The sequence below is a fragment of the Apus apus genome, chromosome 10 (genome assembly GCF_020740795.1).
Source record: "Apus apus isolate bApuApu2 chromosome 10, bApuApu2.pri.cur, whole genome shotgun sequence".
In the NCBI taxonomy this organism is placed as follows: domain Eukaryota; kingdom Metazoa; phylum Chordata; class Aves; order Apodiformes; family Apodidae; genus Apus; species Apus apus.
The window spans coordinates 18,938,593-18,965,972 of record NC_067291.1 but is presented as its reverse complement, the minus strand read 5'-3'; the positions used below and the strand labels follow the sequence as shown (position 1 = coordinate 18,965,972).

The window sequence follows — 27,380 nt, the reverse complement described above, 5'->3', positions numbered from 1 at the left end:
TCAATAGGGGAAGTAGTTTTTGTTAAATATTTGCACATATAGTCACATATTGTGTCACTGAGGGAGATGGTAAATGTTTCTCAAAAGGAGAATAATTTTCTTGGGGCCTTTATGTCCGAGCTAATAATGCCTCCTCCCTCCATCCTTATGCAGAAAGCAGAGCTATTTTCCCCCCCGTGCTGCAGCCTATTCTGCTCCCTGGGTTGCACCCTGCCCCTGTCTGCAAACCCCAGCTGCCATGAGCCAGGTTCTACCATTCCCGTCTGGAGCAGAGAGCAGCTCTGAGCCATGTGGCCTCACAGTCCATTTCAGGAGGTACCTGGGACGTTGTGTGGGATGAGCTGGGTTTGGTTACGCAGCCAACCCTTGGTGAGGGATGGGACTCCTGGAGTCCCTACGCACAGTTTCAGTGATTTCCTCTCTGCCTCTCTCAATTAATTGCACTTTTACTGTTTCCATGTGCCTTTGGAGTGTTGTTTGCTTCCAACCCAGCACCATGGTGCCTCACTGTTAACTACAATCAGTTCTTCATGCTAACGGAGCTGGCTCCCCCTTTGCCCCCAGATTAGGCCACAAGGCTCCAGGACCATAGGGAATGGGATTGGCTTCAAGGTGGGCTTTGGCTGGAGAAGAGCCCATGACTGCTTCCTCAGAGCTTTCTGCTGCTGGGCTCAGCTTTCCCTGCAGCAGTGGTGCCATGGTGGTACAGACATGCAAATGCCTCTCAGCATCTTTCAGCATCTAAATCTAGGGAGAAGAGAGAGTTTTGATTGCGCTTGCATGGAAAGCCCGTGTTGGAGTGAAAGAAAGAATGTGGTTTCTCCCAGAACCTCTGTGGGAGTGGGCTTGCTTCTCCCCATTCTTCCAGTTAGCTGGCCACCTGGCCCTGAAGCCCCAGGAAAGTGACAGTGGGATTTCTTCAAGGTCAGAAAAGCATCCCATAAGAAAAGCTTCCAGTGGGGAGGAATTTGGGTGCTTCTGGACACTGCAAAGTGTCTGCAAGCTACAAACCAGTTGCATATTCCACATTGGACAGTGTCACACCTTGAGGTACAATCCTGCTCTTCACTACAGTCCAAGGAGACCTCAGGACCAGCCAGTGTCTATCCCCACCCCAGCATGTGTCTGAGGGCAGCAGCCCTAATTATGAGTGTCATCACTTCTGCTGCTCACACAACCTGGAGTTAGGATGTGGACCGAATGTTTATGGAGGTAAACATGATTATCTCCAATCACAGGCCTTAATGATGGTTATTACAATGACAGCCATTGTGGGAAGGGCATGTAATTATGTTGATTCTTCCTTTTATTGTACGTGTAATAATAAGCTGTTTTATCTGAGAGAACAGGGGAGCTGGGGGAAGATGGGGCAATTATTTCATTAGGGATTTTTTTTCTGTTTGCCTGTTGGGCTAAATCCTGAAATCTTGTTCAGTCTCCTGGAGTCAGAAGTCTCCCTTGGTTCAGTGGGGAGTCGGGACACGAGGGTCCTTATCTTACCTAGATAGTTTTAAGTCTCAGCTTAACAGGGTGCTGAGCCATCTCATATAAACTATAGTATTACCTAAAAAGGTTGGACCAGATGATCCTCAAGGTCCCTTCCAACCTGGCATTCTGTGGTTCCCTAACTCCCATGAGTGTCCACGCAGGGAATGGGGCCCCAGTATGGTGGGTGCTGTTGAGACTTTGGCAACTTTGCAGAAAAATGTGGAGCATTCATCTAATTCCTTATTTTTCACCAAAAAAAAAAAAGTAATTGATGGGTTTGTGCTGCTGCAGTCCAACTTGCTGAGAGGACCCCAGGGCTATCTCATAAAAAATAAGTCACAGCGAGCGATAGATCACTGAGATAGCTGGAGCTAGCCTGACATTTTAAGACTTAATGGGTTAATAAAGTATGTGTTTTAGGTGTCTGTCACTAAGTAGAGTTTGTCCATTCCCTGCACACCCTCATACCTTGACAGCAATACTTTTGACCTGCCCTGTGCTACCTCTGCTGCCTTTGTCTGCTCTGTCCATCTGCCTCGGCTCAGGTTGCACTCAGTGTTTATCCCCCGTAATCCAATTTAAGTTGCTGTAGAAAGCAATGGGGATTTACAGAGAGAAAGAGAAAAGATCTCACTGGGTTTGCAGAGCAGAAAAGACAGGCGCTTTTTTTTTCCCCCTTCATTTTCTTCAGGATAACTGCCTCTTCTTGTCCCTTTCATTTTTAGTATTCATTGACAGTCTGCCCTTCACACTGCTTTTGAGCCCAATACAGTGGGATCCTGTCCTTGGTGGGGTCTGTATTTCTTCTGTATTAGGGACAGACATTACAAAAACTGTGCTGTGGCTGATGTTTGCAGAGAGAAGTTGCCCATGTGCATCCCAATTCTGCAAGCAGCTCTGGAGCTGGTCCCTCTGAGCCCACAAAAGAAGGGAGAAGCTGCATCGCAGGTTTGAGCAGCTGGAAACCTCCACCCTTTGGGGGCTGTTGCATGAGACAACAACTAGAAAGGTTTTCCCTGTATTTGGATGAAGTTGTACTTTTCCTTCTCTGCTGGAATCTCTTCTCCTTTGCTCTTTAAAAAAAAAAAAAAAAAAAAAAAAAAGGAAAATTCACATCCCTGTGTTTACATCCTTCAGATACTTACATGACTCCTGTTTATTGGTCACTTTTTGTCTTTCACGTCAGCATGTATTTTGGGCAAATCTTTAAGCAATAGTTCTATTTCTCTCCTCTTCTGTAGCATCTGATCATGATTGTATGGCAAATTACACCCTAGAAAGGTGTGCTGGACCGAAGTGAAGCAGAACATGCCAAAGATGTGGTGTTTAAACATTCTGTTGGCAAAAGAAGTAAATTAGTATGTATCTGTATGATGAGAAACCAGGGTTTGCCTGTTGCTGCTACAGCAATAACTTACCTCACTTGGTCGTCGTTTAGCATAATTGAAAGAAACCTTTCATGTCTCTGAGCCAGAACATTGTGCATTTGTATTTCAGTGCTTAACTTGCTCTTCACTGGGGACTGAATAGCTCCATCCTTTGCCTGTTACAGTGTGAGGGAGACCAAAGCCACCGAAGGGCACTGTGTTACATGCGAGAGGCAAACAGCCTCCTGCTCTGCCAGGCAGAAGTGTCATGAAGATGCTAGTGGCAATATGGTGTGAACTGGGAGCTGCTGATCCTCCTCTTCACTGCCGCTGGCTGTGCTGCCAATGGGTCTTGGGCATGGCACAGTCCCTCTTTGCCTGCTTGGCTGGGGGGTGGAGGAGTTGATTTCTAGAATTGGTGTAAACTTCTGCTCCTGGGGTGGGAGTGGCTGGTGCCCCATGCTCATGTTTATTGCCTACTGTTGCACCCCAGTGAAGGCATGTGAAGAGGTAATCTTCAGAGGGGTGGGAGTTGGAGCTGGGGTTTGGCAAGCTGTCAGAGGAGTGTGGAGATCCCCCTTCACTGGAGTCCCCAGACATGGCCTTGAAGGTCTGGGTCTGTATTTGTGCCTTTGGAAACTGCACCCTGAGATGTTGATAGCAAAGCCTTGGGAGGCAAAGCATGCCCAAGGGTTTTGTGTTTCTCAAAAACACTTATACCCTGTAGCTCTGTCAGCCCACTCTATCCAAAATGTTTTCATTATTCCATTAGCTGCCATAAAAGTTGGCTCTTCCTTCTTCTTGTGGACATACTCCATTGACTCCATCCTCCTCTCTTCATTTCAGACTTTGGCCATTCCTCCGAGCTGGCCTTCGTGGTGGAGCCTAGCGATGACATCGCGGTGCAGGAGCAGCCCTTGATCCTCTACTGCCAAGTGGAGGGCATCCAGCCCATCACCATCACGTGGCGGAAGAACGGCGTGATGATTGTGGACAGTGAGAATGCCTTCATGTTGGCCAACGGGTCGCTCTATGTCTCCCGCTTCCAGAGGGTCCGGGGCGATGGGTCTTCAGATGAAGGCGAGTACGACTGTGTGGCGCAAAACCACTACGGGCTGGTGGTCAGCCGGAAGGCCAGGATTCAGGCAGCGAGTAAGTATGGGCATCGTCCCAGTGGCACCTGGTGGGGCTCTGGCCTTGCTGGGAAGCAGGAGGGCAGCATGGGGGTGCTGGGCTCTCACAGAGGGAGGATTAAAGAAGTGACAGAGAAAACAGAAGCTGGATCTCATGTGGGGATCTGATTGGCATCTAATCTGTGTAGCTATCCAGATTTGAGAGAGAGCTGATCAGCCTTCTCAGAGGGAGGAAGCGAAAAGCCGCTTTCTAGAGGGGTAAATTATATTAAAGTCATGCAGTGGAGCAGTCCGTGATTTGTGTATCTCCTGCTGTGGGTTTGGAAGCCCCTTTGCTGTGCAGCACGGCTGGGCTCTGCTTGGCAGGCAGCACTTTCCAACCATGGACAAAGACCTTCTGAAGGTCATGGTTTCTTTCATTTTGTTATTTAAGGCAGGCAGTGTGGAGGCAGCAAGGTCTTATTTACTACCCAACATGGCAGTGCCTTTGGGGGCAAGGCTAACAACACCAGACAGATTGTCTGGAGGGGGAAAGAAATGAAAATGTCAGTGAGGGAATGAAATTTAAAAGTTGGGGGAGGAAGAATTACAGGGCAGGCTGTGACTCCAGCCCTGTGTGGTACCCAGCTCAGCCCGTTTCATTGCCTCAGCCAGAGGCGTCAGTCCTGTTGGGTCTGCTGCCATGCAGGCTGTGGTGTTCCCTCTTGCCAGCTCTGGTTGCTGGTTGGAGTTTGCCCTGGGGCTGACAGCAGAGCTGAGGTGGCATGGTGGTTTCTGTCCCTGTGGTGTTGGTGGGCAGCTTTGCCCACAGACTGTCTGTGGGCTCTCTGGGTGCAGCCACTAATCCTTTTTGTATTCAACCAGAAGTTGCTGCTGGGTGTATTTTATATATGGGTGTGAGGAAGGGTGTCTGGTATGGTCCCATGGCCTGGCCTGATGCTGGTTTCTTAAGTTCTAATGAAGGGCTCTCCAACTTGTCTGGGAGATGGTCACCACTCTTCTTGCTTTGCAAGCCACTTACTGCTGCTTCCCTTGCATTTGCAAATTGCACCGTGATCTTTTAGTGCAAAGCAGAAAAAGTCTATGGTGAAGTCTGGGGCTGGGGGAGCCTTTCGCAGCGTGGCCGCCTGCTCCCTGCAGCGCCAGGGCCGGCTGGCAGCCCACCAAGGGAACACTCCAGCCCTTGTGTGTAACAATCCCTGAGTGCATCAAGTGGCCATCTGCAAACCTAGCTTTTCAGTCCTGTAAGAAGTGACATTGTCCAGGAGCCAAGGGCTTTGGGTCCCTGCCAGATTAGCAGCTGGATCTCAGACTTGTCTCTCTTGCGGTGCGAAACCTTGGAGCACTTTTGGTGAATGGCATTTCTGAGCTGGGAGCTGGCTGGTGCACAAGCACGATGTCAAACTTCTCGAACCTGGAAAGAGGAGGCATGAGAGCCAGAGGAATTACCTTTGGGATAGTGGATTGTCAATAAGCACAGTTATCTCGCCTCCTGCATCAATATGTATGTGATGTGCTGTGTGTCCCTGAGTAGCATTTCCTTTTGTTTTGCATGCATCAAAATGAAAAAAGGGTCATGTTGAAAATGCTTAGGACTCTCTTCTTGCTTCAGGCTTGGTTTCTTGCCAGCCCTGAGAAAAGATCTGGGTGAAACTAGCACAAAACAGGAGGCACCTGGCCTGGGTGCTGCAGGTGCCTGTGGATAATGGGAATAAAACAGGATGTTGTGGGTAAATGCAACCTGCTCCTCAGGGAAAACTCCCCCTGTGTCTGAACTGTGGGAGCGTGTGCTGGCACTTAGGGCTTGGTTAAACATAGATGAAGTCTCCTAAGAATGAATCACAGTTGTACCCTGGAGCTCCCATGTCTCAGGGTGGTTACACACAAGTAATAGCAATTTTCCTTGCCCCAAGTCCTGATAAGCAAGTCAAACAAAGGAGGAGGGTAATTATCCCCATTTTGGTGATGAGGGGACTGGTGCAGTGAAGGAATGGGTGCTGGCAGCCTGGAAGGAAAAAAAAATACCCCAGAGCTTAGCAGACCTTTGCCAAGCAGAGTAAACACTGCTGGTGGGTAAACCTCATCCCAGTGTCGATCTCTTCTTCCCTCTGAGCCTGACGTCTGAACACAAAAGCAAAGGAGAAATAAAACCCTTTCACAAACAAAAATCTTGAAAGTTGATCAAGGCCGTGCTACTGAGGAATAAAAGGGATCTGACAGACCGGAGCCCCTCGAGAGCTCTGCTGCACTTTTTGCTGTCTTCAAAGGCAGGCTGTTAGTCTCACATCACCGTTACAGACCCTGGCTTTGTATTATTGCTTGGAATATAATCTTCTTGGCTCAGAGGAATGTACATATTTGCATTCAGGAAATGGGGGCTGGATATCATATTTTTATGTTTCAAATTTACTTCAACACTTGGCATTGAGTAAAATTTAACTGGAAGAACATGCTGCGTGTGCGGCCCCGATGGGCTCGGGGTGCCTGGGGTTTCCTGATGGACTGAGCACTCCTTAGAACCTTCATCCTAAAAATTGCCTCATGACATTTATTTAACTAAAATTTGGGGGAATTTCTGTATGTCATCCTTATTAACTGAAGATACTCAGTGGAGGGATGTGGACTGTGGCTGGTTTGTGGACTGGCAGATCAGGTGCTGAACATGTTGTTAATATTTTTGTAGTGCAGCCTTCTTTTGAGCAAGTGTAAGTGTGCAAGAAGCCTAGACGTGACTGAGTGGAGCAGAGGCCCTTGGCATTCCACCCTCTGCCCAACACCCTGGTTGGAATTTTTTCAGTTGCTGCTTCTGCATCTTTTCAAACCCTAGTGTGTTAGTTTAAAAGATTGTGGAATGCAACATATTTTTATAATCTGATCAGGTTCTTGAGTATAGATCTTTTCTTTCTCCTAATGACAGTTTCATAATTTCACATGACTCTGAGCTGTCTTAATTAAAATCAGTTTTGGAGGCAGAGTGTTCTCTGGAGTCACTCCTTGGCTGTGTCTTTGTGGAGCTCTTCGAGGAGCTGTATTTCCCTTGCGCGGTATGTCTCAGAGGCTGCTGCATGCCTTTGCTGTCAGTGGATGAAGATACCTTCTTTGGAAGGCAAGCTCCCCAAAACAGAGCCGCCTTTCTTCTCATCACCACCCTTTGCTTAGCTTGGCCTGACTTGTCTCTGATCATGTTGTCTCATGGCATTTCCAGCCCTTTTTGCCGATGCTGTAATTTGATGGAGTTGGCCCCACATCATCATAAATCACAGCCCGGCCGGTGGAGTAAGATCCATTGATTATATCACTCAATAACAAGCAGTTACCACTAATTGGAAATCACCATCAAACTGGGTATCGGATCAGGCTCTGCACGTATCTGGTCTGAGAGCAGCAATTTTCCCTGTTTGATTTGGTGCTATAATATTAAAAAAAAAGAAAAGAGGGGAAGCCAGTCAATTGTGAATCTTTGAGCCAAGGAGATTTCTTGAAGCTTGGTGGAATGGACCTGACCAATATTTGAAGAACAATGGGACCTCAGAATAGCTCTGAAGAGATCTGGGCCTGTAAAGATGATTTCTTCATTGTGTTTTGCTGTGGGGGGACTGTTTTGTAGCCAAGTTCAGCACCATGCATCTCTTCTATGCTCCTTTACACCCTTCACTTCTGCATCCAGCCCCAAATCCTGCTCCTCCATCCCACTGTGCCTGGCCATCCATGGCACTCACCCTGCTGGCAGGAGGGCAGGATTGATAGCCAGGACAAGGCAGATGTTATGTCTCTTCTCTGCATTGATCCCTGCAGACAGCAGCAGCAGCAGCTCCTCTCACCCAGCCTGGGGCCAAACATCCTCTCCCCTCAAACACACTGGCTGCTGTGACCTTCAAGCCAAGGGTCTCAAGGTCATCTGCAAAGTATAAAAAGAGGGGGAGGTTTGTGCATATGCATGCTTGCAAAGTTGGTTTCCCTGCCAAGCTGTGTGGCTGGGGGAGGAGGTTGGGAATTGCAGGGATTTAAAAGCAGGAAAGATCTTCCCATCATTTCAGCTCCTCTGCACAGAATATATTCAGGGTTTAACCTGCAGCCTCCTTTCCAGGCTCTGGGGTGGTGGGAAGAGCTGCTGAGCCCAAATAATGGCAGCATTTATAAGACTGTAGAGACAAGAAGGAAGTCTAAAAGGATTAAGGAGAGACAAAGGGGCCTGATTATTTTATGGGTCACAATACAAGGCATTAGAGTGAGATCACAAAGGGATGTAATTACAAAAGAAGGCCATACTGGGGGGATCAAACCAGGATTAGAGTGGGAAATGTTTTTACACAGTTTTGTTCCACTCATTAGGAAGTTAGCATTTTAAATTAAGGTTTAAATAAGGTGGCACCAAAGTTGTCACCAAGGTATTTCCTGGGCAGTGCCACTGTTTGGATGCTGATTGGGAGCTGCTCAAAACATCAGAGCAGACCTCAAACACTGGGTTTGCTGTTGGTTTTCCTTGTGCACATAAAGTATCAGTGTTGTCAGCAGAGCTCTACCTAGAGCTTGTGGTGAGGTCAAGGGAACCTGTTTCTGCAGCTGGAAGTGGAATACTTTGAGAACACGTTTCTGTGGTGTGAAAACGTGCTGAAGGTAAAAGGATGCTTTAAAGCACGTGTGTGGGTTTGCAGCCTTAGGAACATGGTCCTGTTACTCCCAGGAGCTTTAGGCTAATGGTCACTTGCATTTTATTGCAGTTTAAGCCCTGGTGTTTCATGACAAGTTTCCTTCATCCACAAACAAGATTTTCTTTTGGTTCTCTTTGGTGGTTCTGCTTGCATTTAATGCCCAGATGCTGAGCGTAAGGGCTCAGTCCCGATGCCAGTGATGTTTCTTTATTGTCATGGTTCCTGGTAAGCCCAGACCAAGTTCTGGGCTTGTAGCAGTGGGTCTCAGAAAGGGAAAATACTCATGAGGAATTACTAAGAAACCAACCAAACAAAACAACGAAAAGCAAAAACAAAAGAGAGAGAATTTAAGTAAAGCAAAAAGACTGAGAGAGGTTTCCAGGGGATGGATGTGATGGGTGAGTGGGTTATTTCCCTCCATCAGCCCTTCTGGCTGCCTCTAGGACATGCTGGCTCACATGGTGCTGCCTCTCACATCTGTGCTGCTGCAGTACTTGGCCCTGCGTGTGCTGCAAAAAAAAATGTACAAATATAGGAGTCACTGGGGGGAGATCGGAGAGATTTGATGGGGAATTTTAGTAGATTTGCAGGATTAAAAGAGTTTGTCACTTACCACCCACTGCATTTCAGTGTCTGCGTTTAACAGCCAGGATTCATCCTGAGACTTGAGCACATTATAAGACCATATTTCTTTTGGCTGCTCGTTTCTTAGCAGTGTGATAGTTATTTAAATATCATCTTGCACTTCTCCACCAGGCTCCTAGCGTGGATGCGCCAACCTTAGCTCTGGCAATGTTATCTCTCATACAGGGGGCTTGCACTGCAGGCAGTAATGTCACTTAGTCATTTATAGAAAGCTCAGGGGAAATATATCAGAAGAATTTCATTAATGGGAGCACTGTTGAGTTATTTGTCTCAATTAACTCTTGGAGCACAGCTGAGGAAGTTCTGACATCTCTGCAGCCTGTGCCAGCAGCATGAGGCTGCTCCTGAGCTTTCACAAGGGCAGTGCTCTGTGGATACTGCGTGGGCAGCTCTGCAGACAACACAGTGCCCAGCTTCACCTGCTGTTACACTGCTTCTTCTCCTGCCTCTGCTTTGTTCCAGCCTCTCCTTGAAGCGTGGGGTCACCCTCCTCTGGTATTTTCTTTAGAAGAGCAGTTCTCTGCTACCTGGGTCTTCTCCTTGCAGTCATCACCCCAGGATCTCTCCTGTGCTGTCACCTACAGCAGCTCTTTACTCAGGCTCGTTTCAGCTTATGGATTTGTTATGCCACTAGTTGTACGATTGTTTTTCCAGCAGGCTGGTGATGGTGTGATGGCTATATATGGCTTTCACTGTCATCCTGCCCTACAAGGGTCCCAGCTGGCCATGGTGTAGCCAGTAACATCCATGCACCAGCTATGCCTCAGTTTCCCCTCTCTGAACCCATGGTGAGTTTACTGTCAGTGCCATCATTTGCACATGCCTGTGAGCACCCTGGGGGAGGAAGTTGCCATTTTGTGTTTATTGGGGACCCATGTTAGCAGGGTATGGTGTTTTATCTGCACTGTTGCAAGCCAAGAGAAGGGTGCTCAGTGTGTGGGGCAAAGGCTGGTGTCCAGGTGAGAGGGGCCATTCACTGGCAAGGCTGTGAGTAGGAATTGATTTCTGGGAGCATTTGACCAGAGCAATCAATGCTCTTGGTCTAGTGGGTAACCAGCGAGTTAAAGGAAGGCATCACTGCCTTTCCCTCAAAGCTCTGGTCATGGGTGTAACCACCGTTACTGAAAACAGCAAAATATGTAAATAAATAGAAGGGCACAGAAGGTGTAGAGGAAGATACCTGACTTTGTGCTGATCTCTGCCTGCTGCAAGATCAGGATTTGGGCACCCTCCTTGGAATGTTTGGGGCCTCTGGGTGCAGTGGTGATAACGAGCAAAGGCAGATTTCACAAATACCCTCTTACAGGTGAGTCCTTGTGGGCATGGGGGCCAAAGTGCTTTCCCAGGGATGGTGGGATGAGACTTGGGAAAACCACCGGCCAGAGCTCCCTGACACCAAGGGACGCTGGATCCCTGCTCCATATGGGGATCAACCTCTTCTGCTCCAGTTTTGGCTCTACCCACCATCACAGCCCTGTTCCTGGGAGGGGAGGCTGCTCCCACTCCTCCTCAGCACAGCATATGGTTTTCAGAGAGGTTCTTGCTTTAAACCCAATTTTACAGTTGGGTTGACTGAGGCAAAAGGAGGTCAAACGATTTGCCTGAGGTTACTCAATAAGTGGCTCAGATTAAACCTCAACCCACGACGCTGCCCGTTCCCAGCGCTGGCTGTGCTGGCCTGACCAGATGGCCTTCTGAATGCGGCGTCAAGATCCTCGGCTTTTTCTCTCCCTCATTGTTCTCCATTGTGGGCCTCTGAATGCAGGACCTTGAAAGTGAGAGTCATTTGGATTTGCCGAGTCCAAGTTATTCTGCTTAATGATGTGGATTTGTAGGAGAGGGCTTAAACACCCTGCTTTGCTGCGGAGGTTTGGGTTTTGCAGGGATTTACCTTTTTGCTTTGGTTTTCTGATGTTGAAACTCTCTGCCATCACCAGCTAAAATTGGTCCCCTGTCCTTTCAGCTGCTCCTCTGCTGCCTCACCCACTGAGCAGGGCTGCCCTGGTTGCACAGGTTTGCCTCCAGGGCTTTCAGGCCCCAATCCCTGGGATAATTCCCTGGGTGATTTTGCTGCAGCTTCCACACCTCTCTAGTCTCTGTGCTGTTTGCTTGGCCCAGGGATAGCACCAGGGGATCAGTGCTGGGTGGACCATGTTGTGTGTTTGTCCCTGGGAACCTGCAGGCTCACTGTGGAAACAGATGGAGATGCTGACATTTCCCTTCTGATCTGGCGTGGTGTCCCACACATGGATCCTGACAGTTAAAGCAGTGGGTTGGGTACCACAAGCCAAGCTCCTTCCCCACCCTCTAAACCAAGGAGCTGCCTGGAAAAACTCGGCTGATTAACCTCTTTTGGAAAGCAAGTGGGCAAATCCTCAGGAGTTGCAGAGCAGAGACCACCTCCCTGGGCAGCAGCCATGCTCAGGTAGACTGTTCCTCCCTGGGGCAGGCTGGAGTCCTCGGGCTGGTGGGGAGTCCTCCAGCGCCCACACATCCCTCTGCATCCAGCCTCCCCTGGGAGGGCTGGCCCTCGGGGCAGCACCGCTCACATGCCTCAGTAAGTTGGCACCTCTTGAGCATGCCTTGATTAATGGTGGGTTTTTGTCAGTCCTAAGAGGCCCCCATTATGTCCCTTTGATGCTGCATTTCGCACTTACCACTGTCACTGAGCTCAATGACTAATTTTCACAGGTCATAGGAGAGGGACAATGGATCAGGCCAAGTTTGGAAGAAACAAATGAAATTTTGCTGCAACTGAGAGCACTAATTAAGAGTGAGGATCAATTTGGGTGTACAAAAGAGATAGTTCTAGGCTGCTGGTATGTAAATGAGTGGCCGTGTTGCAGTAGCAGAACAGGCTCAGTGTGTGCACACTTCAGCTGCAGCATTGTACTCCGCAGTATTTGATCAATCCTTCTGTGCTTCTTCATGGAGGGAAAAAACCCAAGTGTTTTCCTGCCTGCTGTGCCCAGGATGGGCAGGGACAGTGAACCTGCCGGGTCATTTCATGGTTGATCCCTGTGAGATGTTTTTGGCCAGGAGCAGGAGCTTGTTTTTCTTCAGTTGCATTGCTCATCTTGGAGCATGGCACTGCAAATTGGCAGGTGGCTTTTGAGCTCAGAGCACTGTGTTCCCTGCCCATCTCTGTCAGCAGGATGGTGCCCATCCTCACCTCAGGCCATAGTTTGCCCTACCAGTGATTGCATTGCTTTGCTGAGACTGGAGAAGAACATTGATTTGGAGGAGGTGTCAAAGAGAGAAGGGGGACAGTGAACTCTCATTAAGGAGGTTGTCATGGATGCAGCCGGAGGGACAAGAAAAAGCCAAGGGTGTGCAGTTTGGGTTCATGGCTTCACTGAGCATTGAATAAATGGGATTCAGGTTGGCCCAAGTCTTCACATAAAAAGTCAGAGATAACGTTTATTTGGGATAAGCTAGGTCTCTAGGTCCCCAAGCTGTGCCAGTTAAAATCAGCTTGCAAATAATTTTGTTAGCAGAAATGCATCATGTGTATTTTTGGTTGGATTTGCCTTGGGCATGAAGGAAAGAGCATCAAATGGAGCATCTCCTTTTCCCAGGAGGGTTCTCCAGGGCCTGTGGGGTTCCAAAGGCTGAATAGATTTGAATCCAAACAGATTTATGGTACTGACCAGATCTCCAAAATGATGAGGCAGAAGGAGCCATCCCCCGTTTTCCCTCATTCCTTGGTGTGGTTTGTCAGTTATTATTTTTCTACAGCTCAGCATCTTCCCCAGAGGGCAGTGGGATGTTCAGCCTCAGCCCAGGGGTTTGCTCTTGTCCTGAGCTCTCTGCTGTGACATTACCCTGAATGGCCAGGCAATGTGGCCACATCACTTTGGTCCCTGGCATGAAAGCTCCTGCTGAGGTGAGGGTACATGCTGAGACACTTTGTTTGCTCAGAGCAGCAGCCATGTCCAGCTCACCATGGTTTCCCACAGCAATGTGTAAAGGGGAGGGAGGGAAAGTCCTGACTGCATCTTCCATTAGTGATCCTAATGCTCGGGAGGAGAGGAGAGATGGGGCCCCAAGGGGGTCAGCTTGAATCTCTCTCTCAGAAAAAATAAAATATAGAAGGGGAGACAGAAGAAAAAGTCTTTATAAAAGCAATGTATTTCACATGAGCCTATAGGTAATAATACTTGGAGACATTTTATAACCATTGGCAAAAGTCTTTAAAATCTGCTGCTGCTTTAGAGAGCTTTGCAAAGGGGGATGTGGAGGTGATGCTCCAGGGTGCACATGGAGCCACTCAGCTGCGCTCCCGCTGCCTCAAGAAGCCCTGGACCTGCAGTGGCTCCACCTGCCTGTACGAATGGCAGCCTGGGGACACAGTTACTTAGACCCCTTCTCCCTCCTTCCCCACCCCAGCAGTGGTCTCTGCCCGATCTCTCTAGTTGCTTATGGCGAGCAGAAAGAGCAGCAACACTTGTTTCCCAGGCAGAAGCGGCTCTTTGCATGCAGGACCAGTGCCTCTGAGTGACGGGGACTAGTCAACATCTTGGATGCAGAGCCTGGGTGCTGGTTTTAAGGATTCAGGCTGTCGCAGGGTGGTGGTTGATGCCTGGGGAAACCCAGCTCCACTACTGCCATCCCGTGTGACCTCGAGCAAATCTCATGACACTCTTGTGTCTCCAGAAATCAGGGACAGAGGCATCGGTGCTCCCCAGGTCCTTTGGGTTTGGGGGCCTTTTCCCCCAGACTGCGCCGAGCTGGTGCCAGGGGCCCTGACCCCGCTTGAAGCTGTCAGAGCTGGTTATCAGCACCGGCTGCTCGTTCCCCCGCAGCGGGTCCGGGGGGGTCGTTCCCCCCCGGGTGCTGCTCGGTGCTGATCGCTCTGCAGCCCAGGGAGGCTGAGGAGCTGGGGGACTGTGTACACCTCGCTCCCCCGCTGGCTCTGGGTTCTCCTGAGGCTTCTGGGTTTGGCGTTTCTGAGACATTCCAGCTTGTACCCAACCAGCCAGAAGGCTCCAAAGTTCCTTTAGGAGAAGCAGATCACTCCCATCATATATTCGTCTGCAAAAGCCTCTTAAACAATGGGTTTTAAAAGCCAGCGTGGGGATGGGTACACAGGGAGGTGTCTGTGTCCGTGTGCTGGGGTAGATCTGAAGTGAGTTTGAAGCACCTCTGTGATTCATGGTGCTGTGTCCCGCAGGGGAAACAAGATTTGTTCTTGTACAGCTCCCTGCCCAAGGGGAGCCTGCTTAATTTTTCTTTTGTTAACTAGGTTTCCCCAGGAAAGAGAGATTACCTGATCTTCCAAAAGCATTTCCAGTGTGTGGAGAAGTCTGGATGACTCACAACTTTTAATTAGCTCTCCTGACTGAGTCGAGGATCCTTCCCTCCCTCCCTCCCTTATAGAGAGGTGGTGATTAGAATTACAATGAAGATAATCCAAACTGTATGTGTAGGGTTTTCTGTAAGTGGAGAACAAAGCAGGACATCCATCTGGTGAGTGTGAGCCCATAATACCTTTCTGCTCATTTTTCCAGTGCAACAGGAGCTGCTTGGGACGGAAGCAGGCTCATTATTTTGGAAAGACTCGCTGACACGCAGAGCAGGGCTGGTTTGTAATCTCCAAGGCACTGAAACCGCTGCTCAGGAAGGAGCATTGCTTTTATTTTTAAGTCCACCTTTGTATTTGTCCTTGTTAAATTCTGCAGCTACGAGGGATCCCAAACTCTTCTGAGCCTGCTATTAATTAGTGTACGAATGAGAGATGCCCTTAGTTTTAGCAAGGCTAATCAGAACTGTAAGGGAATTTAAAGGGGCACTACCCAGCAGCCGAGCTAAGCCTGTCCTGTGACAAACATCCCAGCAGCAGTGAGGAAATAAGTAGCTGGAGACAACCTCCTTTTTGACTGATGCTATTTCCCCTCACTTAGAATTTCCTTCTCTGTATTGGCCTCAAAATTTTGGCATCTCTTTATGTCCTGTCCTTGGTGGCAGGGTCTGCTTTCCCATGCCCTGCCCTGTAGCGGGCAGGGAAGAGGCTAAGTTTGCAGCAGAGAAATGGGGTGTTGGGCCCTCAGCCACGGTGCTTTACGGTCAGCTGGATTTTGCCAGGCTGCTCCAACATGGTGAGAGGATGGGTGCATTGTGGCAGGGCTGCCTGGGTGAGAAAAGAACAACAAAAAGCCGTTGTGGAGGAGCAGCCGGCGCTCTGTGCTGCCACTCCCGCCATACCGGCAGCGCCACACATGCTTCCACTCCTGCCATGGCAACAAGTTCATCCCCAGGCCAGTACCACGGGTGGCTGCAACGTGGCAGGGCAGCCAGGAGCCAGTCCAGCCTGCAGCATCCTCAGAAGGGCCCAGGCAGGAGGGATCGTGTTAGTTTGCGTGTCTGCAAGATGCTCTGCCAGCTGCAAAATTCAGGCTGCTGGTTTCCTACCCTAAAAGGACAAGAGAGTAGTCCTTTGGGGTCCTGAGCTGGGAAGCACCAGCTCTCCAACAGCAAGCTCTCTTGCTCTCCAACAGAAAGACCTCAGGAAGGAGAGCCCAAAACCAAGGAAATTTTGGTCAAGCAAAGGAATCTGTTTCTCTTCTTAGTGCTTCAGTGAAGGTGGAGAGCCCAGATTGAGGAAATGTTGGTCAGACACAAGGAATCCATTCTTCTTGTTAGCGCTTCAGGCACTAAAAAGCCCCTCCCTGCATCTCAGGGCTAGGTGCAACGTTTGCTTTGGAGGAAAAGTCTTTTCAAGCCAGGATCCCAGTTGCTGAACTTGCCACTGTCATCCCAAGCCAGCCAGGCGTGCCGGTGGGATGCAGCTGGTGCAGCTCAAAGGGAGGGTATGATCAGCTATTGAATGGCAGAGATTTGACATGTCACACCAAGGCTTCACAGTCCAAGTTTTTGATGCGTGCTTTGAAATTTATCAGTGGAGTATTTTGAGGGAGGCACTTTGCTTCCTGTAGGAAAAAGGGAGGAAAAGTAGAAAATAATGTACTATATTGCCAGCTTCCAGCACTAAAAAACCGAGTGGAGCTGTCTTTTCCCTCCTGAAATCTTAACACTTGTTCTGAGTTCTTGACATTAAAAAAATCACAACTTATTAGTTCCTTTAGGTTGTCTATTGACTTTTAGCTGTTAGGATACACTTAAGTCATGTTTCTAGCATTTGTGATTCGTGAAGAAAAAAAAAAGCTTGAACACATCTTGCTTTTAACATAACAAGAGCTAAGGTTGACAGAGCTGTGAAACACTGAAAGTTGAGGCTTCACGGCATTGCCAGACATCACAAGGTCCTTGATGACACCATGAGAGCTGGGAAAGCTGCATAAAGTGATGAACTTCTTCCATTTTGGTCCCTTGTCATGTAAATAGGCTCCAATCTGCATGTCAGATCCCTCGGGTAAGGGAGTGTAACAGCATTAAAACGGAGGCAGCAAAAAACCCAACGTGTGTCTTTTAGCAAGCTTTAAAGAGGCAAAAAATATGCTCAGAGGAGTTTGGATGGGGTGAGAGGGCTCCTCGTTACTGCTCAGCTTCTAATGCAAAAAGGTAACTGCTGTGGCTTTAAAGCAAGTACTTTAATGCTACATAAATATAATTGCTTCGATGAAATGTCTTTAGCCTCCTGAGGGAAGTTGTAGTCTGGTAAGCCTTTAGATATGAATGGTCGACTCTGTAATTGCTATTGTTTCTGAGACACATTAGGAAGGCCTAATGCTGATCACTTCTGGCATGTGATGGAAGCAGTGGAATGGCAGTCCCAGCACTGGGCAGGGAAGGAACACTGGGATGCATTTTGCAGGATGAAAACCGACAAACACTTCAGGATGGGAAGGGGTTTTTTTCCTAATTAGATTGTGGGCTTGTGAATTTTATTTTATTTTATTTTTTTCCCCTCCCTTTTCCTGCTGCTATGCAGTGAAGGTATGTAGTTCTTTGCAGTTTAGGGTTTGGATAATGAGCTTGAGGGGAACATCTCTGAGGAGTGGGGAGTTGATGGGTTATTACGTCAGCTCTGGTTAACACAGTCTTCTGACTCTGACAGGGTCCAAACCAGCTGGTTCAGAGAAAAGGGCAAGATGTGGGTATGGAGAATAAGTATTCTTTTAATAGAAGTAAAACATGGGATGTTCTGATACATGCCATGTGCTTCCATCTCTGGATTGGGAGCAGCTAAAGTCAGAATCTGGGGTTATAGATCATTCCTAAGAGGTATCTTGGGTTGTCTCCTGGTTTTGGAGACTTTTAACTATCTTGTTTTCCAGCTTGTCTTCATGGCATAGGGCCCAGAATGTCTACCAGATTGCTCTGGCATGGTAGGCAGCTGGGCAGGAGCTGGAAGACCTTACCCCTCCTAGCAGTTCTGGATTTGGGGGCACTTTTCCTGAGAGCACGTGAAACTCAGGTCCTGAGAGGTGGCAGCATAGCTCGGAAGACTGGCACATCCTTTGGAATATCGATGTAATTCCTGTGCTGTAGATTGGATCCAACCTTATTCCTCATTTATATAGTCCTCATCTCCACTGCACCATTAGCATCCTATTCCAAAGCAAAAAGTAGTAACTTCCTGGTGTTTTCCCTCAAATGTTTTACCTTGAGTCGTAAATCTTGGTCTTACTTGGAATTTATTTTCATTTTGGAGATTTTTACTGCCTTCAGAAACTTCACTAGGAAGAGCAGGATTTTATGGCACTACGCTGGTTTTAAAGACTGTTGTTTTGTTGTTGTTTTTTTTTCCCCTGTGGGCTTTTTTTTTTATAAAGAAAATGAGAGGAGTCATGCAATCCTTGACATACAATAGATTGTCCCAGATGAATCACACACTTCTTTTCACAGTGAACATGTTCCTGGCCCACTGTAATTTACTCTCCATCCTGTCATGCCATTAATTAGGAGGAACACTTACGTGAAAACTCCACATATGGCCAGTGCCAGCTTTCAGAATAAGTTGCCCCAAAAACATGAGGAATGAGGGGTAGTGAGTCAATGAAAATCCCAACATAAATTGACTTTTTGTGTCCTGGCAGTGCTTGGCTGGAAGCCAATGACAATAAGAGCCTGGCGTGCCAGAATTCACAGGCAAATAACACTTTTCCACTAGAGCATCCTTAGGAGACACCCTCCCAGCAGCCATCCTTCCTTCCTGCCACTCATTCCCTTGTGTCCAAGGAGGCTGTTGAGGTGGGGGTGGGGGAGAAACGTCTCAGTGTTGTGACGGGGTGCAGTGAAAACATGAGTGACAGAGTGACATCTTGACAGCTTGACTTGAGGTTCCTGCTGCAAATGTAAATACGTTCATTTGAATCCAATTTACACAACCAGGAGTTTGTAATGGGCAATAAATGGGGGATTGCTTCAAGGTGACTTTGGGGGATTTTATTTTTTAATCCAGGGTATCTGTGGATTCTTTTTATGGGTTCAGCTAGAAATTTCCATGATAGTGTGGAGGTCAAAGTGGTCTCTGTTCCACTTTGCTCCAGTCGTGTGTTTTTTTCCATTAAATTGCTTTGTTTTCTCCCAGTTTAATGCTAATCCCCATCTGAGTTGAGAGACCGCCAGCAATGTAGTTCATTAAATGTACCTATTGAACAGCTGATAAAATTGAACCACAATCCCATCCTCCTCAAATCAAGGACTCTTAAACAGCCAATAGTCCATTTTATCTTTTTCCTGAGGGGTCTAATCTGTTGCTATTTCTCACTTGGAGATTTGCTGTATTTTCACTGGAGAAAAGATGCCGAGTGTCTTGTCAGGTGGGAACAAGAACGGCGGAATCGTGCCGCCGAGTGTGATTTATTTAGACAATCTCAGCACCTTGGGGATTTCTTATTCCTCATTAGTGCTCCTTGTAGTAACTCCTGCATGAGATGGGGAAAAGTAGTGCTGCAAGATACAGTGCTTTGCATTCCTGTTTGCAGGAGCTGTGGTTTGGTAAAAGGTGGGATCAGATGACCCCCTGTGCAACAGCCTGTGGATCCACCTTGGACACGGAGCTCTTGTTCTTCTGGGGTCTGATGGCACCACTGCTCTGGTGCCTTCCTCCCAGGGTGCCTTTCCTCCTGGCTTTCTCCAAGAGATACTTCTGTCTCTTCCAGTCTTCCTTGGAGAAGCTGGGTAGCTTTTGATGGCTGCAGTGTTTTGGATAAAACAACTTGACTAAAGAGTCTCTGGGGACAGGATGGACCATGGGCAGATATGACAAAAACTCAGTAAACTGAAGCTTGCATGAGGCTGGACCCTTACTCTGATGTCTGGCAGACCAGAGCAGGAGGTGATTCCTGCTAACCCATACAAATGTGTGTCAAGTGGGAAAACAAACTGGTCTCAGCACCAGTTCCAAAAGGGACCATTTACTGAAGAGGGTTTAAGCATTTTCCTGATGATGCAGAATGTTAGGAAGGCACAAGGGGTGTGAACAGAGCTTGAAGCAGACTGGCTGTTCATATAGTTTTGTCCTTGGACCAAGCTAGCATAAGTGCAAACTGCTTGCCTCTCGTTGCCTCCCAGCTGAGAACTGGTGCCTGTCCTACAGGGAGAAGGACCAGGAGAGCTCATGGTTCTTGGTCTTGTCTTGAAAAGAGACTGGAGGTACCACTACGTGTATACGTATCATTTACTGTTGGGGTACACAGGTTGTGACAGAGTCACCTTGTAGTTGCTGCTCCTCAATGAGTGGCTTAAACTCTGGCTATTAATTTTTTTTTTAAACATACTTTTTTTTTTTTTAAACATATGTGTTTTTTTGGGGGGTTGTTTTGAGGTCTTCTTTTTTTTCCTCCTGAAACCTTTCAGTGCTCCTTGATTTGGAAGTTTTGCAATTCATGGCAGGAAAATCTCCGGCAATATCAAAGAACATGCTCTGTAATGCAGCCAGTTTTGCTCATCCACTGCCCGCCCTCTCCCCAGCTGACTGGGGTTTATGCAGGTCTAATAGAGTACAGGGTTTCTGACTGTACAGTCCTCTATTCCTGAGTCTGTAACTGGAGTGGATGAGTTACCTTGGCTGAGAGCTACAAAGTCTTAAAGCTTAACCAGAGATACAGAGATCACATAGACCTTTCAGCTGTCGGTGTTTGACTTGGGCATCTGGCTGCTTTGGGATGTGGAGGTTAAGAGATGAGCTTCTAGCAAAGCCCTCTGTTCACACCTGGAGTTTTGTCCCTCTGTCCCCTGCACCAATATGCAGGCATCCCTCCAGGGACTTCAGCAGCATGTGTCCCTGCAGGGGGAGGAGGATGTCACCCCGGATTGCTGGAAGGAAGCAGCAGACTGCTTACTCCTTACACCAAGACCTGTGAACACCCATGATGGATGATAATTAAGCAGCTGCTTCCTTCTCAGTTCTAAGTGGAAAGGTGGCAAGGTAAAGTGACAGGCAGACCTCATTTATCTAAACGAAAAGGGTCAGGAGTTTAATAGAGTTTTGCTGAGTGAGGACATTTCAGCCTGCCCTGTGTTTGTTTGGGAGCCATCTGTACATTTTGGGGCCACAGGGCTTTTTAGCTGGGGTGCTTGTGCCTACCTGGGATTTAGTGCTGAGGTCCTCTGAAGCCTCTCTAGTATGTCTGCTGTGACTTGCTGAATTATTTCAGTAAGAATATAGTGGGTTTTGCAGACAGCTTTTCCTGGCTAGCATGTTGCCTACATCTCTGAGGTGTGTGCTGTGTTAAGGGATGGGCACTTTGAAGCTCTTTCTTCTAACAGTTTAGACATTTAGCCAATGTACTTAGCAGATACCAGCAAAAAAAGCGATTGTTTCTGCATTGCAGACTCTCACCTTGTACTTACCACTTCTGAGGTTTGTTTGACATGACACTGACATATTTACAGTGTAGTCTTACTGTATATAGATGGAATAATCAGCCAGTCACTCAGGGCTGCATCAACTAAGCAGAAATAAAGCTCTTTTTACTAGTTCATGTGCAGCACCATGCTGTGTCCATAACCTCATTTTTCAAGCTTGCTTCCTAGGCATTGAACATAGACCTGAGCAACACCTGCCCTTTCATGGGACAGACCTCCAGCTGGCATGTATCAGCACAGCTCCAGCTGAGAGCAATCCTCCATCTACAAGGGCTATGCTAAGATTAGCCAGGGAATTCTTGCAGGGCTGGTAGAGCAGGTGAATGTTATCACTGTTATTATTTGGAAGGGACTAGAAGGAACAGGAGGGGTAGAATGGTGCTGAGACCGTCCAGAGCTCTGTTGCAGAGCTGATGTGGAATGTGAAAGGCTTCAGTCTCCTGTTTGAGCTGTTCTGCTTTGACTGGAGAGGAATTCATTCCTGCTTGCTCAAAGACAACATCAGAAGGTTCCATTCTAATTTGATGCTTCATGACACATAAATGGAGGTAAGATTATTAATTATTGCACTTAACCAACTTCACTGTATTAAATGTTCTCAGTTTGTTAGAGTCAAGAGCTGGTAAAATCTTTCTGGTGCTGTTAGTGAAGAGTGGGGATTTTGCCTGCTGCTGAGGTTGGGTGGTGCTGCCAGCAGGCAGGAGCTGCCTGCTCTCCAAAGAGGAATGTCTCTGCTGGTGTATAAGCTCTGTTTGGCCTAGAATATGTTTTCATGTGTTGCTTGGTGGCCTGCAAGTGCTCTCTGCTCCTGTCTTGCTGCCCAGTTAGGCAGGCAGGATCATGCCTAAGAAGAGGGAAGCAGGGCTGTGTGACTATTTTGTGCTTTAGGGGTGTGGAACACCTTGTCTCATGAAGATTCATGTTTTGAGGTCTCCTGTAGATAAATCTCTGTTTGCTTCTTGCTCGTGCACATACTGTGGTATCTGAGGTGTTCAGCAGCTCTGACCGTGTGACTTGTTTTCCCCCCCGTGCACAATGCAGGGGGGATGGCATAAGGACCATTCCCTGGGGTGTTCCTGCTCTGCTTTGGGAGATGTTGGGTTGAGGTAGAGATATCTTGGCCTGAGCTCTTCTCAAGCTGGGGAAGTTCTGGAGGCAGCTCGTAGAGCATGGCTGTTGGGCAGCTAGAAACTCGGGCAGTTTATTTTTCTTTCAGAAAGGTTTTGTCACCTACCACAGGGAGAGAGTTTTCTCTCATTCTCCAGAGTGCAGGACCTAGTTGTTCTAACACCTGAGGCATGCAAAATCCCCCTTGCTGTCCTGGAGGAAGGGTCCAAGGGTAACCGTAGCTAATTAGTGAGCCCTGAGCAACAAATGGGCCAAAAGCTCATGCTTACTGTGCAGGGAGAGAAAATGGAGCCTCCGAAGAGCCTGGAGCTCCTGGCCTGTACCTCAGCGGTTGCAGTAACCTTGTGAGGCTGCAGGGTTTGTCCCCAGAGGGAGCCCGTGTTCAGGAGGGCTCTGCCAGGAGTTTGGGGGGTTGAATTGGATCTGGGATAAACATGCTCTGCAGCTCAGTTTGCATTCGGCACGGTGGGGGGGACAAGTCCTTCTCTGGACTAATGAGACTGGGTGTGTGTGACGTTTTTATGACTCCTTCCCAAGCTATTTCCTCCAAGTTTTTAGTGTTAAATTGGATTCCTTCCCCCAACCCCCCGGTGTTGTAGTGAAAGCCATCTGCAGACAGAAGAATGATGCAGAGATAATGCTCCTGGGGGTGGGTCTGTCTGACTTTATGGCTTCTACATCTTTCCTTTAGGGTTTCTCTGATCAGGCATAGATGCGTCTCTCTGGACATCTCCCATGGCCCTGCATTAAGGGCTGCCCAACCCTGCACATCGTGGACCCATTCACCCCACAGCCCTCCCAAAGCTTTGTTGCAAGAGGTGTTTTGGAGCAGATGTCCTAAATAAGCATTTCCCAAGTTCTCACACCACTAGAGATATTCTCATGAGAAACATGCTTCAGTTTTATAATGTAGATTAGCCTCTCTTTTCCTTTTTTTTTTTTTTTTTTTCCCCTTCCCTTTCCCCTCCAGTTGCCAGACCCAGAAGTAGGCAGGGAATTCTAAGGCTTGAGGGAAGCAACTGCACAAAAGCCTGTTACAATCTAGTCGCATTGTGCAAGGTGGGGATTTGCAATTTTAAGTGGAGGGTGAGGGAATCGTCAGGATAATTACATATAATACCTAAAGTACCTATAAATACAGATGTATATTTATATAAAGCTTCTCCCAGCACACGAGTTCCCTGTCTGGATGGGGTTGCCAGACCACCCTGTCCTGCACAAACAAATGAGTTAGAAAGTCCGAAATTCCATCCCTGCCTTTCAGGGCTTGTCTGGGGAATTCCTGAGTAATGGAGGTTGAATTGGGTCACAAGGGCAGCGGGGAATAAATCTTCAAAGGTTAGCTCTGGCATGAAGTCTCCTTTTTTAGGCAAGTCAGGGATTCTTTTGTTTTGCTTTGTTTTCCAAAGCCCCCCGGCTGGGGAACAATACCTCGCTGGGGCCAAGCCGGCCGGGCACAGCCCCGCAGCATTGTCCAGGGGGCTGGGGAGGGGGCTGGGGGGAGAAATGACATCTTAAAGAATGGTGCTTCTTCTTACGGACACTTAGTAGATCAGTGTGCATTCAATTAACCCTATAAACCGTGCAAGGTCCAAGGAAAGAGCCTTTCAGGCATTATGGATTGAAAGTATGGAGGGGGATGGGGAGAGGCTGTTGGTGGGTCCTGTTTAAATAAAGCCTGTTAGGCAGGAGCAGGGTGATGGGGGTAGAAAAAGGGGATTTTTTTCTTTTTTTTTTTTTTCTGAAAATTAAATTCAACTGGAGTTTCACGTGCTGGTCCAGATTTTATTTAAAGCTGGGAAATCACTGCACAGCTCAGGCTGGATGTCTTGATTAGATTTTCAGTCCAACTGTTTGTGTGTCTGCTGGCTCAGGAGCAAAGGGATCCTGCAGACTGTCATGGGTGGAAAAAAATATTTTACACGAGTGTTTTCTTCCCCCTGCTCAACTCTGAATTGTGTCTTAAGGCCTTGTCTGTAATAGCCTGTGGGATATCCCCTGACTTTCCTGAGTGCATGTTTGATGGTCCCCTGAGTATGAAGATATCTCAGTGCTTCTGTGAAGGACCAAAACACCTTGGTTTTTCTAGCTGTGTGTCTGACATCTTGCAGGAATGCTACAAGACATGTTTTGAAAAGATAACATTCCTATTAATATTTGGAGGATAGTCAAATGTTGAAACTTTTGTGTGCTGGGATCTCCACCCCAAACCTCCACTGCCAGTCAGGACTAAGTAGCAAGTAGCCCTTCCAGGACATGAGTGATACTGTGAGCAGAGAGATGGAACAGCCAAATTTCTTTCACTGCATATGGCTAATATTCACCTGGAGAAATTCAACCCATTTGTAGATATTAAACTAGACCCAGTAATAAGTTCAGTATGTATTTCAATTTACTTAGCTGCAAATAGATTTAATTTACCAACTGCCGAGTTTTAGATGGAACTGCCTTTATTCCTGCCATTTTATGCCACATTCTGAATATATTATATGTAAAGTTGTAAATTAATAGGCCTGTTTCTGATTTGTTGCACATATGACATGGGCATGCAAGTAAATTAACAGTGAAGTCTTAGTGTTGCAGAGTTTAATTATATTTGCAGATGAATTAGCATCTAATTCCTCTATCCCTTCTTTATTGTGAAGTACACTGGAAATGTTTTTTTCCCAAAAGACATGGGTATTTTGTATTCTTTTGAGAGGAGATCTCTGAGATCTGCTGTGTCTCTAGCTTATCTTGGAGCTGCTGTTTGGATTCATGGTGCAACTGCTCTATGTGCAGCCATGTCCAGTGATTATTGGAGTTAAAAGTGGCATTACTGGTGATGCTGTTGCTTTCTGATGTCCTATTGCCAATAGTCCCATATGTGTCCCTGGCACCTTGCAGCCCAGATTGGTTCCTGGCAGGGTGCTGCCATCATGGAGAGCTGATGGACTTCATATAGGCTGCAAGTGTTGGAGGTGGCTAGAGCACAGAAATAGCCTTGGCCATGGGGAGGAGGGAAAATAAGTAGTTGGGAGTTTTGTGAGTGGTCTGAGCCATCAGTCCTTCAGTTGGGAGAGACCCACAGTCAGCAGTAAAATGCTGGTGATGGTGCAAGGTGACATTTTTCCTGTGGTGGTTGTTCTTGGAAAAGTGTCCCTAAGCAAGACAGCACCAAGGTGTGGGCTGAAGACCCTTTAAAACCAGGCTGAGCCTGTGACTTGGTTGCTCTGAGTTGGAGCTGGAGCAGGCAGTGCCAGGTGTGTTAATTCACTCTGCTGATGGTAACATAAAATGCAGCCTGATTTGGAACAAAATGGAGTGAAACAACAGTGAAATGAAAGCAGCTGTAGTTTTGCCTGCTAGTGAGGGCTGGTGGTGGCTAGCTCAGTGACAAATTAGGAGGACATCCTCCCCTTCTCCCTCTGCTCTCTATTGGTTTCCTAAGGAAATAGCACCTTTGTAGCAACTTGGGGAGTTCTTCAGGGCTTGGCAATAGCAGTTTTGTGCCCTGTGCTCCTGAAGATCTGCTAAACTGTTGGGCTTCCTGGAAGAAAAGAGCTGATGATGCTGGGGCTCAAAGTCCTGCTTCAATTTTTTCCCTGGAATTCTGCAGTATCTCAGAGAACAGATATACATAGGGCTGGACACTCAACAAGAAGGTTTGACTGTGGAGAGGGTCATCTTTGTGGGTCCCTGCCAGCATCCTGGGGCCACCATGTGCCAAGGTCCCCCTCCCTGGCACTGCTCTCCTTGTTTGCAGGGGACCTCTATAGCATAAAGACTTCATTAACGTTATCTGTTGCTGAAAAAATAAAACCAGCAGCAATTTTTCTGCTCGCCTTCATAGGCTCCAGTCCAGCCTCCTTAGAGGAGCGTGCACAGCTTGGCTTTCCAGAGGGCTTTGGTACCCATCTCCTTGGGGTCTCCAGTAGTGTTAGTTTTTCTAGGATCTGGGCCACAAAGCCAACACTTGGTGATGTTATTCTCAGCTGTAAATTGTGTGGGTGCTTTACTTCTCTGCTGGATCAAGAACTCTGCATAACATCTTTGAAAGCTGCCTCCATCCTTGGCATGTTAGTAGCATCTGTTGACCTTTTCTGAGCAGCAGGGTTGAGTTAGTGGTGTCTTGCTGTATTAGTTCTAGTAGCAATTATTCTGACAAAGCTCAGGGGTTGCTTTCTCCCTGCGTTGTGCCAATTAGCTTCTACATAGTGCTGCACCCTTCCCTTAATTTAAAAGTAGTTTCTAAGTCCATTGCAGTACAGATGGCATCCTAGGAATAAATACTTTTTCTTTCCTGAGAAAAGATAGGAAGAGTCAGCAAATATGAAGCATCTCTTTTTCCTTCTGTCACAAAACTGTGGCGTTCCCCGAGATTGATTTGCGCTTGCTTGAGGGTGTGCTTTAATAAGAGCACATTTGGGATATGAAGTGGGAAAGGTTCTCAACAGCTTTTAATTGGAGCTGTTGCTTTTGATGGGGCTGCACTAATTTCCAGTGGCTTCAAAGCTGGTGGGGAGGGAGGAAGGCTGGTGAAATCCAAGCTCCATCCACGGGCAGTGGCAAGTTTGCCATCTTCTCAAAGGGACGTGGTGAAGACCCCCCCGCACTTTGGGAAAAACAAGAACTAAATCCAACTAACACTGATCCATGCACTGGGGCTGTATGAACTGGAATTTAAATTTGTGTCTGTCATTGCCTAAAAAAGAAATCTGGGCCATGATGAGAGTTTGTAAGGGGAAACCAAGCAATTTCCCCCAGAGCAGCTTTCCTAAGCCCTGCCTGGTTGCCAGTAGCTTCCTGTCTGTTGTTAGTTTTTCTTTTTGAATACAGTTTAGTTTCTGCAGGCCAGTGGCTTTTAATGATTTCCTTTGAGTCCATGCATCCTCTGGAGCAGCCCTCTTCTCCCTTGACATTTGATGTGGGAATGTGTACATCAGTATTGTTACTTAAACAATACCCTTCAGACACTGATGCTGGGCCCTCAGATAAATCACAGATTAAAATGAAGCAGAATTGCATGATAAAAAGTCTACAGTGTTCTGGCATGCAGGGAGCAAACTGCATGGAGTCCAGGTAATGGGAAATGGTGTGTGTTATGTGAAGACCCATGTAATTAATGAACAAGAATCCTGTTTACTCTGAAAATAAGTGGCAGAGTTACTATCATGCCTTTCTGCCTTGAATGCTGAATGAGTATCTCTGGA

The 27,380-nt window shown here is 47.5% G+C and overlaps 2 protein-coding genes across 3 annotated transcripts in view; both read left to right on the top strand.

The window, feature by feature from the left end:
* Positions 1-27,380, top strand: part of IGDCC4 (immunoglobulin superfamily DCC subclass member 4) — a 263,733-nt gene that overhangs the window by 104,384 nt on the left and 131,969 nt on the right. The gene's annotated exons all lie outside the window — the stretch shown is intronic.
* IGDCC3 (immunoglobulin superfamily DCC subclass member 3) overlaps positions 1-27,380 on the top strand; it is a 97,704-nt gene that overhangs the window by 6,602 nt on the left and 63,722 nt on the right. Inside the window, exon 2 of the mRNA XM_051628555.1 lies at positions 3,702-4,007. Coding sequence (XP_051484515.1) covers positions 3,702-4,007 — 306 coding nt within the window. The remainder of the gene's footprint in view (positions 1-3,701; positions 4,008-27,380) is intronic.